Here is a 20,174-nt window from a genome sequence, read left to right as displayed (position 1 = left end):
CTAGAGACTGCTTCGATTTGGTGTTCAAAAAATTTGTCTAGAGCATCGAACTGATTGCTCATTTCCATGAAATTATCAACATTATCCATTTCACCCTTGGAAGAAAGTTCGCATTCCGGAGAAACGTCGTTTCTTTCGTTCTTGCCTCGTTTGGTGACAGTTTCAAATCCCACTTTTTTGGAAGGAAGTTGTGAATTCAGAGATTCACCCTTCCTTTTGTTTGTAGTTGCAACCATGTTTAGTGAATAAACGAAAGAAGACGAGACATCCTAAGAGGTTTTTTCTAGAGATGGTCGAGTCTCGGGTTTGGAAATTTCAAATTTATCGGGTTCGGGTTCGGGTCAGGTTTGAAGGCTACAAAATTATCGGGTACGGGTCGGGTTTGGGCTTGAAAAAAGTCGGGTTTAGTCGGGTTTGGATCGGGTTTGGTGAGAATGGTGAACAGAGTAACAACCTAAAAGCTTCCCTATGCATCAAAAACGATGAATTTATCATCTTTTCAAACTCGGGTTCTATTCGGGTTTTTCTTAGAAATTTTTTTCGGGTTTCGGGTCGGGTTCGGGTTTGAACAGCGAATTTTTTTCGGGTGCGGGTCGGGTTCGGGTTTATTCTTCATTTACAGTCTCGGGTTCGGGTCGGGTCCAGGTTTTAAGAAATAAAATAAGTCGGGTACGGGTCGGGTTCGGGTTTGAAAAATGTGAAACCCGACCATCTCTAGTTTTTTTCAAGACAGTGTCCAAGAAGGATTACCACCGCTAGCTTTCGCCAACGGGACCAAAGAAAAATCGAAAGTACGGGTCCAAACAAGGATCGTAAAGGGATCAATAGTACCAAAAATAGTACTGAAAACTATTGTGTTAGTAGCACTGAAAAGTACTGTTTTTTTAGCACTGAAATGTACTGTTATATTGCTTTAGGTAGTTTTTAAAAAACTTCCAAGAGCAGAGAGAATTCGCGCACGCACAGCACGAAGGTACGATGTGCACTAAAGCTATATTCTAAAATGTATTTTATCGGTGGATTGGAAACATAAGTAATCTTATGTCACAAGCCCAGGTTCATTTGAATTCAAAAAGTTTAGAAGACATGTTTACCTACTTTTGCTGATCCTGCCTCCATCATGTGAGGTCTTGACACTAGCGCATCCTCCTTTTCGGGATTCTTCGAAGCAAGACAAAATTATTCAGCCCTGTAGCGCTCGACTCCGTCTACTAGCATGTAGGTACTTTGTCGTTGATTCGCATTCACAACCAGTTGGACTTTTGCTACCTCTCATTTCGAGCGGTGTACAAGACCGGCAGCTATTAAAATGTTCGGTCGACAATTTCCATGCCATCTATAAAGCAAACAAAATGACTGGATCTGTTGAAAATCGAACCCCGGTCTACATAACATCTTCTAGTGAAAGGAGGAACAATAGACAAGAAAGAACATCACTTTGTCGTAGTTCTCGGCGGGATTCGAACGAATTGTAGCGTTAATAAAAACATGAATAACTATCACAGACTTTGTACAACTCTGAGTAATAGTTTATAAAACATAGCGAGTTGTTCGAGCAATGATATTCAATGTCATAAATCAGTAACATTTATTTAGTTTTAGATCCTTTCGGTCTAGCATTCATTTGGTACGGTACCATTTTCATTATGCATAATTAATCTACAGGCTACATCCAACGGTTTCACCTGCATGTCTCTGGAAGGACGAAGACATCCGCTTTCCAACTCTTGAAGCTACTGGTTGGGGAGATACTGGATTTGGTATTCAAAATTAGATATCATTGCACGCATTAATGCTGATGGTAACATATCCATGATTTTTTCAGCCCAGGAAAGAACCCCAACGTTGCTGAAAGTCACATTGAAACCTATCAATAACTCTGAATGCCATGAAAGCTATGGAACGAGCCTCCGAAGACTACGAGAAGGCATAAAAAATCATCAAATGTGCGCCGGCGATGAACGAATGGACACTTGTCCGGTTAGTTGCTCCAGCAAACGTGATTTGAGAGATTACATACTTTTTTCAACGGTTATTTACAGGGTGATTCCGGAGGACCGCTTCAAGTTCGACTGCTCCACAATGGTAAAATGACACCGTTTTTGGTCGGCGTAACGTCGTTTGGCTCGGCATGCGGAAATGCCAATCCCGGTGTATACACGCGCGTGTCATCTTTCTTTACCTGGATCGAGGAAACAATTCGTAAAGAAGAAAATTTTCCCATTTGTAATGCAATAACATAAGTCGAAATTCAAATCAAATACTAATGGCGAATATTTGCACAGCATGGAACATGAATCCGATTACTTGTGCCCTAAGGTTCGTTCATTTGAGAGAGTATGAAGATGATCTCATTCAATCAAGATCAGAAGATTACCTGTCAATAGATGGCACCAAGGCACATATGACGTTCAATTATGGAGAACTAAACCACGTGGTAAGTTGTCATTGAATCTATTCAAGGGACGGTAGAGTAAAATATCAAATCACAAAATACAGGTTACCATTGGTTGGAAAAATCGGAATGTTCGTAGAAACAACTGCAGCGGCACATTGATCGAAGACGACGTTGTTTTAACCTTAGCCGAATGTGCATCTAACGCTGGGTTTGATAGCTCTCAATTTATTTTATTTTTGCATGTTTGATGACTTTTAATCATTTCCAGTATTGCAGCAAGTTACATCGAATTGAAAGACCCTTCAGACCGGATAGACATAGCTGAAATCAGAGTTCATCCAGCCTATCGTGCGAACTCTTTGTACAACAACATTGCGGTTTTAAAGTTAAAAAAACGTGTTAAATTCAACTCAAATCGCACACCCGTTTGTATTTGGTACTCACACAATATTCCGTCTCCTCAACTTCAGGTGGCAGGCATAGGCCGTACAGATATCAACAAGCTGAATTATGGAGACATGTTCGACTTTGTCTATGGTCAGGCACCTTATATTGAATGTTTCCTCAAACTGAGCCCATTAAAAATAACATTTTCTATACATTTCAGATCCTATGGAAACTTATCTACTACCTCGTGCAAGCGTCAACACTAACCAAAATTGTACGATCCCAAGAGAATTTCTTCCACGTCTCTCAAACGGCTTAGCCAACGAACATCTGTGTGTTGGTAATCCAATATTCTTGGTTCCCAATTCGTGCCGTCTAGTGTATGGAGCGCCAATGCAGCTACCGATGTATCGCACCGATCGCTTCTACACGTTTGCCTATGGTCTGAATTCTTTTGGGAGAGACTGTGGCTTTGGCGAAGCAGCTGTATCCACGCGATTACATTCTCATATGGACTGGCTTAAAACGGTTCTACTGCCGAATTTTCGTACCGCCAACTCAGTGCAGTTCGTTAATCCTGACTTGAAGGAAGATGATCTCTGTGATTACGGTGACGATACTCGTGGAGTTTGTACTCATTACGAGAGATGCCCGAAAATATGGGATGATTTCAATGCACAGCGTATCGTACATTTCTGTTCGTCATCGCGCATCGTGTGTTGCCCAAAACGATTCATACTGAAGGAACGTCTGACAAGTGATGAACTAGATTCCTGTAGTGCAGAGTACAGAAATCTACATGCAAATTACTACGATATCCTTCAAACTTCGAGTGCTCCACACATCGTTACGCTCCTCGGAACTGCAGCTTCCAATCGCTGCTTGGGGTCTCTCATCACGAAGAGTATCGTGGTTACAGCTGCTAGCTGCGTTGCATTACTCAACAGTCCAAGGCAGGCAGCAATGGCTGATGGTAGCATTGCACAGATCCGACAAACTACCGTTCATCCAAACTACGATCGTATGCGGGCGGCAAACGACATAGCTTTAGTGCAACTACAACGACCGATCGTTCCGACAGCTGAAGTGATCCCGGCGTGTATTTGGACGAACCTTACGCATACCCCACTGCACTTGCGGCTATATCGAGGTATGTCATATCACGGTGCCCCGACAGACCGTTATTATGTAAAAAAATTGTCCATCAAATCTGAGTACAGGGCTCGATTTCTGAGGTCATTCTGCATCTCTGGGCCAATTTTTAAAAAAATCCCTAGGCGGAATCTTGAGAAATCTTGATTTGAAGTTTTAGACTTAAAATTTCGATATAAACCATATAGGGTTCATTCATTTATTTCATTACGCCAAAAATGACAATTTTTGACACCCACCCACCCCCTCGTAACGCTGTTTGTATGAATACTCTACAAATGTTGTATGAGCCGTAACATCATGAGAACACCCACCCACCCCCTCTAGCGTTATGACATTTGTGAATGAGCCCATACGCAATGGCACTGGAAAAAACCAACAAAAACGTTCAAAAAAGTTGGCCTAACTGTTCGCATCTAGTATATAATTGTTACCGTTGTTAAAATTAGAAATATTAACAACTGACTTAACTTACCAGAGTGGCTTAAGTATGTTTTTACATGACTCAAACCAGTAAGCTTAGTTAACTAGATTCAAATCTAAGAAATAAATTTCAATGATATTGATGTTTTGTTTGATAAACGTGAATCACTCAGTGCTGAATATTATTTATTTGCAACTTATTTTTCGACTTTCACACAAAGTGACCAGCCCACTTAAGTCTGCCGTATTTATTTTGCCATATAACATTTGCTTCTTTGTACATCTGGTACTACTCTTGATGTTTACGTCTAGTTTTCCACCGAGTATTGCCCTCAAAATTTTACATTCCTGTTCTACATTCTCAGTCAAAACATGATTTTTACAACACGGAAAACATTATTGTTATATGTCACAAGTGTTCGAAGATTATCAAAGTCTTTAACAACTTCAAACAAATCCCGAATAAGTATTATTAAGCTATCAACACCACTAGGACTTCCATTATACATACCTGCAGCCATTTACTTTGTTTTAATAGAATTCATTGTCAATCTGTTTATTGATTTCTAGGATACGTTCGACTCAGTAACGAAAATCTAGCTGTGGCATAGACTTATAAAAAGATGGTTATATCTTAACATAAACAGATAATGCTGATTAAGCTGATAAATACAATTAAGTGTAAGAATTGTAGACGAGGTGCCTGCCTTTTTTTTTGTTGTAAAATTCCATGCAATGAAAAAGAGATGAGTTTTCGAATTTACTGTTCAGTATTGCGTTTTGTCGCATATACTTCTTGATGACTTCATTGGAATCGATCGCAATGCAGTAGAGCAGGGTTTCTCTTTTGACGCTCAGTTGTGTCGGGGCAGATTGAAGTTGTTGAAGAGCCATAGAACGCTTGTGACGTGTGATATAATACAATTAATGGTCATTTTCAATGGCAACACAAGTAGCAACATCGTGATGGCGCTGTCATCGCTGAATTCCCATGACGACGTCAGTAGTGAATATGAAATATTTCACGATACTGATATTCACCACTTATTGACGCAATTCGCTGTGTGGCGGCGCTAGTGATTGCAAGGAGTTTCAATTTGGATATTTACACAGGTTTTCAGAAAATTTTTGTTCTAGCATATACATCTGTGATGCAAGCATGCCCAAATGAAACATCATTGTTAATTTTCCCTGTATAAAATGTTGATTCTTGGCTCCCTAACCATATTTATTTAACACTTTAGTCGTCGCGCTGTTGTATTTTGTACAACACTGGTGAAAAAGCTCGCTTTTCGCTCACTGCAGCAGCGTGGTGGTTCTAACGGTGGCGAACCGCGTGACGACTAAAAGGTTAAGAACAGGAGCGAATAAAATAGGCAAACTTCAATGTGATGGTCATTAAGTACGAATGCCGGAATAAAAAGTTACATCATTCAGGTGGGGGTCAGCGGCTCCGTAAAAGACATCCGCTTAAGTTTATTCTGATAATGACGTGAGCGTACCAAAGCAACCAAATCATTGCAGATTTTAAACAAACGTTTGATACTTTCTCTAATCGACTATAACAGTAATCATGTGGCTTATCTCCGGACTTTTATTATGTCACATTCATTCTAAGATCTCTGTTGTATCGAAATCACAACATTATTAATTGTAAATTTATTATTTTGTATTATTTCAATCGATTTAACGTAGAAATAAAACAATAAATTAAACTGAAACAATTAAACTATAAAAAAAACATACTTAAGCCACTCCGGTAAGTTAAGTCAGTTGTAAATATTTCTAATTATAACAATAGTATTAGTATAGTATATAGTATATAGTATATAGTATAGTATAACAATTACATATTAGTTGAGAACAGTTTGGCCAATTTTTTGAGCGTTTTTGTAGGGTTTTTCAGTGCTATTGCCTAATTTCAATGTGGTTTATATCGAATTTTTGAAGTCAAATTTTCAAATCAAGATTTCTCGAGATTCCGCCTAGGGATTTTTTTAAAAATTGGCGCAGAGATGCAGAATGACCTCAGGAATCGAGCCCTGTACTCAGATTTGATGGACAATTTTTTTACATAATAACGGTCTGTCGGGGCACCGTGCATATATTTCTACAGTTCAAATGGGGGAAGAATAAGAATCGGTGTACTCTTAGTAGGCAGTCGCACTATTGGCCTTTCACGGCCACTTTTTTGCTATCGCAAATATTTTGTTGAATGCAAGTCAGGAGCTGTTTATATAAATACCATTAATTCACAGCTCGATTTTGTTCAAAAAATGATCTAAACTAATTATTTTTGAATAAAATTTAAGCTCCCTTACATCTATTGCACCTATAGTAGAATCTATTTATTATTAAACAATATAAAGGAAACATTGAGATCTGTTAACATCAATCAAAAGCTTTTGATCCATTCTTGGATGCATGGATGGAAAAAATATGGAAATTTTGTAAAAACAAGATTTTGATTCGTGAAGCTAATGCTGCCATAAAAAAAGATATTAGAAATAGTGATAATATAGGCATATATGTGCACAAGCGATATTATATGCAAAAATATATTTTTTCGTAGTTTTCCTTTTTTTACAAAACCAAGATAAAAAGCTTTCAGATGACGAAAAAATAATGCCGCTGGCTTTTTTCGATTTACACTTAACTTTTTTTGCGATTAGTAATAAAACCACTCAAATTTCTTAACAGGATAATCAATTTTTCAATGATTCAAGTCCTCTGCGTTTAAAACTTATGAAAATATCAATTCTTACCTATGAAATCTCCACTGTTTGCAATATAAGTCATGCTCGGAATTTGAAAAAAACGGTATTTGTTCTTAGGAACTAACATTGAGAGGCTTTCTTCGTTTACTTTCTCTTCAATCAATAACTGAGCCATATAAACCTCTTCTGTATCGTTAAACGCTAACCAAAGACATTTTCATTCGATCTATAATTAATATGTTTCAGTATATTGTCAGGTTCTCTTCGAACGGAGGGACCGCCAGGGCTCAGTAGTTACTTATAAACTAGTGCTGGTTGTTGACGTTTCAGTCCGTTTACACGAGCTGTAGCATCCTTTGTACTAATCAGTAATGGTGGTTAAGTTTCAATGCTAACGTGTGATCAATAGTTTTATAATGCAGCATAAGAATAAGTGTTTAGTGAAACTGTAAGTTACTCTCGTCGTTATAAAATGAGTAATTGTGTAAGTGCTAATAACGATATTTAAAGAAAATGTATGGTGATGAAAAAAGCATTAAAAGTGATTGTGACAGTTTTGTTTAAAACACGCCCATAATAATGATAATATGAACCTCACTAGTTTATTGATGGTTATAATACATTCTGCAATCATTTCTCTGAATTCGTGATAAAAGTGACAGCAAGTGCAGTAGAATTGATCGAAGTGATTTTATTTTTTCTGTACTTTCTTAATCTTAGTTCGATTGTCTTTCAATAATGGCTGATACTTCTTCGACTTTCGTCAATTGTTCATCCAAAAAAATTTCCAAGGGAAATCCTCTAGTTAATTATTCACGATTCCCCATATCTTAGTTTCAAAAGTTTCTTTGGTTATTTTTACAAGAACTCTTTCAAGAAATTTCTTAAGGATTAAAAAAACACTTTTAATTCTTGTATGGTAACTATGGAAATTTCTTTGAGCGCGCCTATATTTTCAATGCTATTTTAAACTGAATTGATGAACTAAATAAGTAAGGTTATTTCAAGAAATCTGCGTGGAAACATACAGAAGATCTATTATCAGCTATTGATTCAATAACAACTCTAGAATTGTTTTTAAGAATCTCACATGAACTTTTCGAAGAATTCTTTCAAGAAATTTAATGACAAGTCCTGTTGGGTGATGGGGGTTTCGAAAAGCCTTTAAAGCAAACACCTTCGTTCGTGAGTTTAACGTTTGTGAGCTATAAGCTGTATTAGGTTTATTAATAGATGTAGAAATTTATGATACATTGTGATTAATTACATCGGTCTCTCTTAATCCCTTTCAATAAACCCAGCAAGCTACCACGAGCAGTAATATGTGATGGACTGAGCTAAAGGAAAGTATTATAGGTTACGTAATTCATTAACTTTCATTGAATTCAGTCGACTCACTCTCCAATAACTTCTACTGGTAATTGATACTCAAACGACGGGATAATCTTCCGGCTCACTGCCACCTAATCGAGGAACATTAGCATCATTACGGAAGAATTCATATTATTCATAATAAACTTACTATTTATGATCTTAATTGAGCAGATAAAAATTCAATAATTTCACGGACTTTAAATTCAGAACACTTGAATAGTATAGATCAATATATCTTTTCCCTATTTAAGTCTTTTGACATCTATCGCTATGCTCTCGATGACAACTTCAGTTGTCATACAGAGTCATTCTTCCAATGGGTATTTCAACGCCAGAGTAGTTTGAAGGGGTTGACGCGAAACCCCGTAGCAAGTCCCTTCAAAATTTTTCGCTGAATTCCTGTACAAATAAATGATTCATGGATTTTCTTCATGTTTCCTTCGCGCTATTCTGCTGAAACTCTTCTAGAAATTTATTTCATCAAGAGCTTTAGCTGAAATTTAGTTTAGCTGAGATTTGACCACAAACAAAGTGTTGTGTGTACACTTAAAAATTTTTTTTAGAATCCATCGCCAGATTATGATACTGTGAACTGTATCATAATCTGATGAGAATTTTGCACGAATTACTACAAGACTAGTAAAACGTTGCGCGCGCCTCTGGTTGAGAAATTTGAAACAGCTGCTGTAAAAGCATCGTAAAATGAGTGGTCGAATTAAAAGTCTCCAGAGTTCCGTCTGTTGCTCTGCGATTTCACAATGAACTACTCCTAGAATTTCAATTTTAACCCAAGTGTTCGTGTAATAATCCCACTAATGACAACTCTAAGAACATCGCGACTCCTGCAAAGATATCTTTCAGGCAATTTTCTGCAACAGATATAAATCATGTTCAAAGCGAAAAACAAAATCTAAAAAGATTAAACAATACAAATAATGAATGAAAGTTTTGTTTAGTTTCCATTTTCCATATAAAAATTACCATATAACATGTTATGAAGATTTTCGCATTTTTTATGGGCAATACTGTAGGTGCAATAGCTTTGATATAAGAGAGATCTACTCATAAGTACGTCTCATAATACATTTCTTTGATCTCAATGTTCACCACCATTTTCATTTTGATGTGATTCGGTGCTTAATAATCAATTGGAAATTATTTTCAATGTATTGCCAAACTTGGGAAGAAATTGCTGCCAAAAACGTGAATCACCAAAATCGGGAAGGCACTGTATTGATTTTTAAATACATTTCTGCATAATTCTGCCTCAAATTTCAGCCTTTATACGATGGTCTTGTTCTGACAAAAATCCTTTTTGATATTTTGATGTTTTTTTTTCTTTTTTTTTTTTTTTGTATGGTATTCAGTTGGAGCTGCCTGACAGCTTAACTTGTCAAGGCTGAACCCTCGGTCTGGCTTTTGCCAAGTTTCCCCTCTACCAGGACCAATACTCAGACGGCAATGGCGCCCACATGAACACTGTTTTTTATTAGTATTGTGACGTGGTAGTTTTTGAAAAGTACCCATATTCCCTTGCTTCTGAGAAAAGGAAGCATTGTGAAAATCAGCAGCTCCATCAGAATTTGTTTGAAATAGTAGTGTAGTAGTGTCATTACTAATACTGTCTAGTCGAAATGGTTTTGAATAATTTGTCATTCAAGTGCTATTCTGATTACTCCTGTCTTTTACGTAAGATTAGAGTCTTAAATGTCAATTGTCGTCAAGTCTTAACAAAATTAGGCTGTTTAGTAGTAGTTCTAGTAAATTTCATTTTTTGTTGTTAAAAGTATTTATTGGTCATTACGTTCATATATCCTTAAAGAAAAAAGTCGCTTTCCTTGTCTGTTCAACAATTTTTCGGAACTAGCAAGTGTACCCAAGTAATCGATCTCAGCGTCTTACTTTCCATAGTCATTTTTATAATGAATATTGAAGAGTAAAGTTACCTTAGGCTTCTATTACAGTCTCCTACAAGATTCACTTTTCGGTGGCAAATGCAATGCTTCACAACGCCTACTTTCTAATTGTGAATTTTGCAAAAATGAAGCTGGAATTAGATTATTTATACCGCTGTTACAAAAGAGGCATTTCTTATTATGGCTACGTAAAAACCATATTAAAATAAGATTGTCGCCACTTATTTCTACTCAGTGAATCTACTAGTCTTTTTCCTAAGAGTTCCTAAGTATTCCCTACGTCGTATATGATAACGATGTATCTAGCTAGCTAATAGTAAGAGTGGCTACGGATCATTCTGGTTAGCAAAAGGCAAACTGAACGTCACCAATAGTATTAATGTCCACTTCGAATAGATTAATTATTTGAAATGGGCATCAATTCTATCAATGACGCAGAATGTCCGTTGGATCACATCCGAGATATTATTGCGTCTATGCCATATGAATTATGACGCGGCTTTAAGCAAAAAATGCCAAAATGTGATACCACCACTACAGGTTACGCCTTTAGTTTCCATCATATGGGCTAATGGATTATGCCCTCCCATCGCGGCAAGGTCGCATAACCAAGGGGAAGGTTTTTGATTTTTTGGTGTTTTTGTATTAAAAATCTGAAACAAATTCAGCTAGTGTAAAATCATTATAAACGAAAAAGTAACTTAAAAAAAACATACTTTAAAGAAAAACGGCTATGGCGAGCTATGAAAGCTAACCAAGTTTTACGAATTATGTTAATTTTTCTATTAGACAGAAAATCATTAGACTATTCAGTATATTTAACTTAAAACCAATTCCATGTCTATTAGTGCCTTCAATTTTAGAGAAATTCAGAAAGAAAATTAAAAGAATTCTTAGAGAAAACTCAATAAGATTTCTTGGGAATGTTTCAAGTTCTAAATTGCTTTTTATCAATCACTATCAGAGAAAGTTTCAGAAAAATGATGTTTGGAGTAATCCTGATATGAATTCATGAGACAATACCAGACAAATTACCAGGGGTAATTTCTAAAGATATTTTAATTAATTACTGAAATCATTTTAAGAAAAATATGACTGAATTTAGCAGGAACGCATACACAAAACGAATTTTGGGAAATTTTCTAGAATAATTAGTGATAAGTCAACAGTTACACGTCTTCTTGGTGAGAAAAGAACTCACGACTCCCTGTTCACTAGATAGGGCCACGTGATTATTAGTCCCTAACAGAAAGTTATAAATTGTGACTTAGGATCATTTTCGACCCTAAACTTCAAACAGCTCGCAAAAATCAGTGTGTTGACCGATTTCAGTTCTGTTGAGATTACATGAAAGGCACACATGTCTAGTTTCAGAAACCCTCCCGGAGATCCGAATTTGGTCACTATGGTCACCGGGAATCAGCTACATCTGAAAAAAAGTCCCTTTAGAGTCCCTTGACAACCTGTAGTTTCGTAACTAAACAAGTAATATGTACAAGTAACAGTAAATATGTATTTTGAAAACAGCTCAAATATTTTATATTTAATTGTTTATCATGGATAACTTGATTGTCTATCTATGGACCGATGCACGAGTTTACTAAATTGACGTTTGAGCGGTACCGAATTCACTAGTTTCCTAGTTTCCATGGTCACATAAATAACACGGCACCGCTAAAACGTCAAATAGTGAACCCGTGCATAGGTCCATAGTTCCACTCTTAAACACTCAGATGGCAATTAGTTTGACACAATGAGTACAGGATATTATATTATTTTAATAACTACTGCATAATATTCATCTAACTCGGTTTGTCTCCATTTCGTCGAAAATCAATGGAGCTCTAGAGGTACCATGGGAAAGACACTTGGTTAAACATTCTCTTTTGATTGGTGACATGTTATCAAATATGTTTCAGGTGGAACAGCTTAGAACCCAACTTCCAATAATGCTCTAAAACATTAAGGTGAAAGTCCATTGAGTACGTAAACATAATGTTGCCACCCGCTAAATCACCCTCTCGAGCCACCCAACAGGACGGAACACAGTGTTATGTCCGCCGGCCAGAAATAAATCATCATGCTCCGTGTATACCTCCATCCACAGAATTAAGTAGGAATTATTACTTGAACACGTTCCATACTAAGGTATCATTGTCGATATTAATTTATCAACACATTCATAAAAGCTAAAAATCGCAATTGATTTCATTTTGAGAGGGAATATGTGTTTTGACCAAAATTATAAGCATTTTCGCACCATGCGTGGTTTTGTTTACCTTTTTTGACATCTCTCACGCTTCTCACAGACGGAAGAAGTTGCAATCAATATGCATTTGAATTGTACGGTCAATTATAGTGTATCATATCCTATACTCATTTTTGCTGTTAAATCGCGTCCTATATTGTTTTTCTCACGCATAAAAATGTTTTGCAACACTTGTGAAATTGTGTACACCTTTTGAATGTTCAGAAATTGTACAATACGTGGTTGAAGCAAGTTTATGAATATCCAAACAATGTAAATTACAAACATTAAAACTGACATCACTTCCAATCAGTTAGAATTGTGCTCTTCTTACATAAACAATGTTGGCTCAGTAAATTCGCGTTCCAATGCTGTTTTCGAGCACAAATTGAAGAACTTAAGTGATTGATTGCTCCCAGGAGTACGTTGCGTGAAAAATCAAAGTGTTTCAAGTATCGCATCAAATTTTTGAATTGCTACGGTGAGTAGACTTTTAGTACGGGCACAGAAGAACCAACAAACAACAACACGGTGCGTGAAGAAGAAGTGATGCGGTAGTTAGTGATATTTTGCAACACAAATCACAGCAAAAACTGCGTGATTTCGTTCAAAAACTAATAAATTGTGAAAAACACACTATGGAATGCTTCCAGTTAAGAAATCACCCCTATACGTTAAGGTTAGTAACATCAAATAATCATTTTTTGTGATCGCTCTCGAAAGCACTGTGAGAAGTGTGCACTTTTATTTTGACTTCGTGCACTAGCAGAAAGCTTAAAATAGGAAGATTAGAATAGTTGGCGCACAGACAAACAGACGTAACACTGACGAAATTTCCATCGACCACTCATTTGATGATCATTTCAAATTCGCTATGTTACAAATCTCACAACCAGAGGCGCGCGCATCGTTTTTCTTCGCGTTTGACGTTTCACACTACCGCCATCTGCCGGTCTTGTTGCACGAAACACCTTTTCGTGTAACATGCTCACTAGATGCTGATGGTGTAAACTGGGCGATGGATTTTGAAGATATTTGTTCTAAGTGTTACGTCTGTTTGTCTGTGGTTGGCGTATTGCGTTTTCAGTTTAATGCTTTTGATAACGTGAGTAGGGACACAAGTCAACCTTTGCGACATCATCTTTGGATTCCAAGATCACCTTAAGAACATGTGAAAAACATCTACAACTTTTGTAAAATTCAATATTATTATTTTATAACTGTTTATTACCAATTCTCTAATTTCACATTTATTCAGAAAACACCGAGGACCCACCACCACAAATGGTCACCATGTACAATACCGACTGCCAACGAGATTATACGCAAAAAATCAGTGCGGATCAGTTATGCGTCGATCAAGTTGTACCTCTAGATCCACCAAACAGCTGCTACCATGCCGGTGATCAATTGGTATGGCCTGAACCGGACAACGGAGAAGATGATCCATCGGCTGACGCCACTGCAGCATCACATGTCGTTGGGTTCTATAGCTATGGCGAACAATGTTCCAGTAACAACCCTGGCGTATTCACCAGAATCTCCTCTTACGTGGAATGGATTAGGGAAAATATTTGAACGGAAGTACTGTGTTGTCGAACATTATTACTTTATTAGAATCAATATTTCTAGTTAAACTAACAGTAATAAAAATGATATTCATCTGACGATGTAAAAAATTATCGATAGCTAAGTATATTGTATGCATAAATTTCATTCTTGGTAATACGCGTCGCTTTGTGTCTATAAGGTCAAGCAAACCAGTAAATACAGCAATATTTCAATAGAGTTAACGATGACCCCCCATATTGTTGATCGAAATGTGCCCTGTGTTAACTGCAGCCAGTTCTGTGGCATTCACTCGCCCTCCTTCATTCGTTCCGTGAAGCTCCCAACTAGGGAGTGTGGAAATCCTTCTCTTATTGATGGAACCAGCATTCTCTTTAGTAGTGTCCACATCTACACCCTGTCGACAAGCTGGCTTTCAACAAATCTTATTCGGTTGAACTCATTGGGGCGCCCATGGAAGATGCATATTCTTCGACAGCTTTCTTGTAGAGCGTAGCAACTATTTTTGCTGCACTTAGGATCGTATCTGAGCGACTTATCGATGTATACGTTTTGTGCCATTCCGTGTGGGGTGTCTGTAAAAGGAAAAATAAGTAAATATTTGATCAAAGCTATCACAACTATCCTTCTCTAACTGCAATGTAAAATAATTGAAATTATTCTATTCGGATTATTGTGACATGTGAAAAATCATTACTTACATTCAAATTCTTTGCCATTACGCTGCCAATAGTAACTGCAAATCCTGTGTCTCTAAATTCATATTCTTCCGGTGTGTCGGCCCGAATTGAGGTTACGATAGGCAGTGGAATCGGTGTCATTTGCGTGACAGTTTTCAGTAAAATGTTCTTAGCGTAATCGAACAGCACGATAACACTGGCTTCAAACCATCTACAATAGAAAGTATTAAATCGCACGTGATAGGGAAACATTTAAAATAGATAATACTAACTGCTCTGGGAACAACTCAACCAAAAAGTTTTCAACTGCAACTACAGGCAGATGGTCATCTACCCTTGGATTTTCAGCCCGTATTCCATTGATTCTGTGTTCGGCTCCCTTCAACCCGGCTTCAAATCCTACTGGTTGAGCAGCGATTCCTGCCGCTTGAGATGACAATCCTCTGAAATCAAAATATCGTTATAAAATTCTATAAAAAATATGAAATAATTGTCAGAGCCGTAGCGTTTCTTCACGGCGCCCTTGGAGAAACTCAATTTGTTCGCTTCCTAATCAAAATCGAAGCTTATCCTTGTTTTTTTATCCTCGTTTGTTTCAAAAACGCGTTAAAAAGTTGTAAAAAAATAGCGTTAAAATAAAACTCGTGAACAACAGAATTTAGTGAACTCATGGGATTAACCCAACAATCAATTAAATGTTTCAATAACAATTTTTTTATAAACAATAGCTTGTTTGTACCCTTATATCTTCTACAATATTTTTATAAAAACACTTTTTCGGAAAAAATAGTCGAAAGTCATGGGAAACAAAAAGTTATGAAATTGTTAAAGTGGGGCAAGAGTTTCTTTTTGAAATTTCTAGCTCAATTCAAAATAAAAATTATAAATGTCATGAGGGTTCGAATGATATTCAAGTAGAGACTTTCACTCCAAATAACATAAAAATCGATTGAGATTTGGTAAAGTTATGGCTGTTTGTCGTTTTTAGACGTGAATATTGTAATTTTTGGTCAAACTTTCGATGCGTGGAACCAAATGAAGATAAAATATTTTTCAATATTTTATGTAAGGGCGTTTCTAGGCCTATCATAAGGGTGGTTTGAGGTGTATTAGTTTTGGCATAAATACTTGGAACCAAATTTTGGCCCATATTGGGTCAAAAGTTCGACCCATGTATAAACTCACGGAAAAATTTTCAAATTGCCTGAAATCACCATACTATCTTCAAATTTAGCAAAATTTGCCTGATCGTACGAAAAATTTCACCAAAATTTAACATTTCCACTTAGTTTTGTGAAAAACTGCTATTTTTAGGTATATTACAATTAACCCTGTTTTGGGAAATTTTTTGATGAAAATTTGTGTATTTTTCTGCAAACATAATTTTACAGCTGGTATAAAGTATGCCTGTCATGAAAGTATCAATATTTTGTGTTTAAGCCAGCGAACTTTTGCCCCACACTAGATTCGAACTCTTGCCCCACCGTTGGGGCAAAAAGTCCGTTTAAGACAATCAGTTTTGAAACTATTAAAACTAAAAATGGGTAAATATTTTGACACAAGTTTGTTCAGCAAAATTATGACCAAAAAATGCAAAATTCTTTTGAAGGTTCACTATATGGTATTTGTTTTGTTTCATCTGCTATTGTTTTCCTGGAAACTTCGATTATACCACTAAAGTCGAACTTTTGCCCCACCTTACTCTATCCAAATCCTCAAAAAGCATCATGATAAAACTTAAGTACAATTTAAATATTAGAATGCATTAAACTATTGGTTAAACTTTCACAAAAAGTTTGAATTTCCTGTTAAGGAAAACTATCTGAGCATTATAAGATATAGCTTCAAAGAAGTTAGTGTGGAATCTAGCTGCCTAACACATTTGTTTCGAATTCATAATCACAAAATCAATAAACTTGAAGAGTTATGTAACAATAAAGTGATTAATTTATCTTGAATATCGTTTAGCAATGTTGCATGACGATATTTTTCAAATATATTAGGAAAGTAAAAGAATAACGTAACTCTTGTTTATTTATTTATCAATGCTTTGGACTCCAATAATTTCTCAACAAATTTTCAATTTCAACGAAACAACCTTCGACGAGATGCTCTCGAAAAATGGGTTGAAAAATGTATCAATAAATCTGTAACTTACCTAATTCTAGCTTCGTCGCATATTTATATCAAAAGCTCATAAAGTTTCATTTCCGTTCCAATAAACTTGCATTTCACTCCGTGTTAGGCCTTTAACATTATTGAATTTACGAGATTTGCTGTAAATTTCCTCTGCGAACAGCGTTCAAATCAAGATTATTAAGATGTGTTCAGTAACTTTTCAAACAAACTCTTGCAGCTTCTTCCAAAATGGCGATTTCAAAGATCTGTTTCAAGTTACTTTGAATTAAGGCATTCACAACTTGAGTTCATTGCATTCAAGTTGAGTTTCAATGCCCAAAGCTCAAGAAGGTTTATACATGTTGGGCGAAAGTTGCACTCAACTGGGGGCGAGACATTTCGCATAAAAACGTTTCGCATAAGGACGTTTCGCTTAACTTTGTGGGTGGACGTTTTCCATAATGGACGTTTCGCATAACGCAGTTTATGCGTTTATAATACATCTTGACAACATTTTTGCAACATGCTTTTCAAAATTTCATTTTATTGTTTTTTTTTTATAATAACTATAACACTTAAACAACTTTGATATAGCTTCTTGCTTAGTGGATATAGTTTCATCAAACGTCAAACATCGGTTTACAAATGTCAACATTGTAAAATTTGCAGTAATACAGCGAGGATTCGCTGGTTGGAACACGAATGCCTTCCAGCTAGCGAATTCGACTCGTTAGTTGGAACCTGGGAGGGAGGCACCGATATTACACACGAAATATGACATATAGTTATTTCGAATTGCAAGAAAACTCTAGCTTGCCAACGACAATCAAGGCAGACTTGATGAAAATCGCTAGTTTTCTTTTGTTGTATTCATTCGATCGTTCTGGACAAACATGGTAAAAGGGCCAAAGTTTTCTGTGCATTTAATTTTCGTTTTTATTGGAAAAAGTAAACTAATGCGTATTTTGACACTTTATATTCAATCAGGATAAAAGATGCTATTGTGACATTACTTTTGAATAAGCGTGAATAGCTTTTCAATCGATTTTTTGTCACATTTGATAAAATGCAAAAATATATTTTAATCAATTACGCGCTTTTATCATGTTTATCCATTGTTTTAGATCTGGGCTCACAGTGACAGTTCGTGACAGCAGAATCTCGGCTCATCTTGACGTTCATAAATTTCGTATTGGTTTCTCCCTCCCAGGTTGGAACGACTGACAGCTGGTGAAAATGCTGCATTGGGAGAGCAAATCGTCACAAAACGCACATATACATGCACATGTGTTCTATATATGGAGACTTCAATGCGACGGTGCTCAGACGTCAATGTCAGTTTGACATCAATGCTTGACATTCGAGTGCTTCTTAGTTGGAATATTTTCCAATCAGCGAACATGCAACCATCGAGTCATTCCATGTAGCGGATCCCCAACGAGCGAATCCCCACTGTATTGACGGACACAACTCGCACAATAGCTATTTTTATTTATTGATTTGGAAGCGTATTCTAATGATCCAATGATTCCAGCAATAACAGGGAAAACAGCTGCTTTATTTCAATGTATACTAGTGAAAGATCATCATAGGGAACTTGTGTTTTTTGCTACCAGAGCAAGTTTGAAATTATGTGGATTCCAGTGACAATCAGATGTACGTTGTATGTCCGTGTGATCACTTATGTTCCACTTTCAAGGCTTATGGTTCTGTTTTTTTTTTTCAGCTGTTCCTGAGGTCTTTCCAAATCTTTTTTGTCATTAAAGAAATTCAAATTTCAAGACCCATCGCTAGCAATTTTGTTGCATTTCGATTTCGATCGAGTTTTCAACAGAGGGTATGAATATGGCGTTCTCGACCTTTCTTCAATAGTCGAATGATATCAAAATGGCACAAATAATTTATCAATTTCGAAGTTGTTTGAATCTTGTACAAAACACATTATTACAACTTACGTTTTATAGCCTTCGATACATATTAATAAAAACGTATTAATCCTTATAAAACTATATCCACGTTTGTAGAGCATTGCATCAAGCAAGTGATGTTGTTACTTCTGAGGTAATAGTTTAACATTTATATAACGCAATATATTATGGTATTCACTATTATAACTCTTATATGCCAAGCTCTGCCCTCCGCTATCCGAAGAGATCTTTTCGGTGTTACTTGGGCATGCATGATACTCGTCGTCACTGATTGCAGAAATCTTGTAATGAAAATTGATCACAAATTTATCGATTGCGAACGAAATCAATTGCGACGTCTAGTCTAGTATCGGCCATGTTTGAAAACAGAATTGAAGGTTTGCAAGATATCGTCAAAGACGCCCTTATTAAACAAGCCTCTTTTGAAATTTTGCAATGTACCTCACTCATTTTGGTCAACCTTGCCAACCACACGCTACGACACTGACGATTTTCTACCTACATGACTGTAGCTTTGCCAAACACCGTCTGAAACGCTTCTCTAATCGGTCGCACTTTATCGTCCTTATCTGATGCCACAATCACCTCTGTATCGCCTCCAGAATCTGAAAGAAAAAGTTCATGCTAAACTAAAACGTCCTCTTCATTTTTTTATTCAAACTCAACTGATATACTCTTTCATCTGGGGATCCAAAGTTGTGACAATCGTATCGACTGAACTTTTAGCTTTTTCCGCTACCTTATGCAAAATCCCGTTATTACTTACGGCACCCTTCATCCATCCGAATAATGCCGACCCTCCCTGCGTGATGGGACTTAAAGCCTCCGCCAGTGGTTCCGGATTCAGGACCATACTGGCAAAGTCCTTGCCCATCCTTGAGCCTCCATCCGCCTTTTCTGTAGACTCTGGTTCGGCGGCATCAGCTACCGTACCGGTACCCTTACTCGACGGGATAGCCGGACTGAAAGTGGTTGGAATGAACGGATCGGATTCCGCATTCCGTTTTGGTGATTGCTCTTCGTCCATTGTCGATTGCTGTTGCGTAGATTCCGTAGGAACATCTGTTTGTTGCGGCACAACTGCTGTGACGAAGCTCGGTAGCTCCGAAGGTGGACTTATGTTCGACAGAATATTTCCAACCGGTTTCTGGGTGTTCGACATTATATTTTCGCGAAAATTTACACAAAATAATCTGACCAAAAATTAAATCGCACAGTTAAAAACAAATTTTTGTTTTTGTTTTGATTGTTGACGTTTCACCAA

The 20,174-nt window shown here is 36.8% G+C and overlaps 2 protein-coding genes across 3 annotated transcripts in view; one reads left to right on the top strand and one right to left on the bottom strand.

Moving 5' to 3' along the window:
- Positions 1 to 14,383, top strand: part of LOC5566813 — a 27,016-nt gene extending 12,633 nt beyond the window's left edge. For both annotated transcript variants that reach the window (XM_021846886.1, XM_021846887.1), the window contains exons 5-12: positions 1,666 to 1,760; positions 1,826 to 1,980; positions 2,043 to 2,226; positions 2,286 to 2,437; positions 2,500 to 2,606; positions 2,667 to 2,935; positions 3,006 to 3,935; positions 13,874 to 14,383. In XM_021846886.1, coding sequence (XP_021702578.1) covers positions 1,666 to 1,760; positions 1,826 to 1,980; positions 2,043 to 2,226; positions 2,286 to 2,437; positions 2,500 to 2,606; positions 2,667 to 2,935; positions 3,006 to 3,935; positions 13,874 to 14,193 — 2,212 coding nt within the window. In that variant the 3' untranslated portion in view covers positions 14,194 to 14,383. The remainder of the gene's footprint in view (positions 1 to 1,665; positions 1,761 to 1,825; positions 1,981 to 2,042; positions 2,227 to 2,285; positions 2,438 to 2,499; positions 2,607 to 2,666; positions 2,936 to 3,005; positions 3,936 to 13,873) is intronic.
- On the bottom strand, positions 14,224 to 20,174 carry LOC5566810 (protein PRRC1). The gene is made up of 5 exons (XM_001651170.2): positions 19,577 to 20,174; positions 19,413 to 19,515; positions 15,137 to 15,307; positions 14,886 to 15,075; positions 14,224 to 14,759 (listed from the first exon to the last, which is right to left on the bottom strand). The coding sequence occupies exons 1-5, from the start codon at positions 20,070 to 20,072 to the stop codon at positions 14,610 to 14,612; spliced, it is 1,110 nt and encodes a 369-aa protein (XP_001651220.2). The 5' UTR covers positions 20,073 to 20,174; the 3' UTR covers positions 14,224 to 14,609.

Source organism: Aedes aegypti, chromosome 2 (assembly GCF_002204515.2).
Source record: "Aedes aegypti strain LVP_AGWG chromosome 2, AaegL5.0 Primary Assembly, whole genome shotgun sequence".
NCBI classification, from domain to species: domain Eukaryota; kingdom Metazoa; phylum Arthropoda; class Insecta; order Diptera; family Culicidae; genus Aedes; species Aedes aegypti.
Note: the sequence above shows the minus strand (reverse complement) of the source record. Positions and strands in the feature narration are given on the sequence as shown.

Bases quoted from the DNA above. Each gene is read 5' to 3' on its own strand.
- LOC5566810 (XM_001651170.2), bottom strand. From the start codon at position 20,072: ATGTCGAACACCCAGAAACCGGTTGGAAATATTCTGTCGAACATAAGT. The intron at 15,308-19,412 runs GTAGGTAGAAAA...TTTTGATTTCAG, and splicing joins TTTGGCAAAGCTACAGTCAT to AGGATTGTCATCTCAAGCGG. The intron at 15,076-15,136 runs GTTAGTATTATC...TTTCTATTGTAG, and splicing joins GTTGAGTTGTTCCCAGAGCA to ATGGTTTGAAGCCAGTGTTA.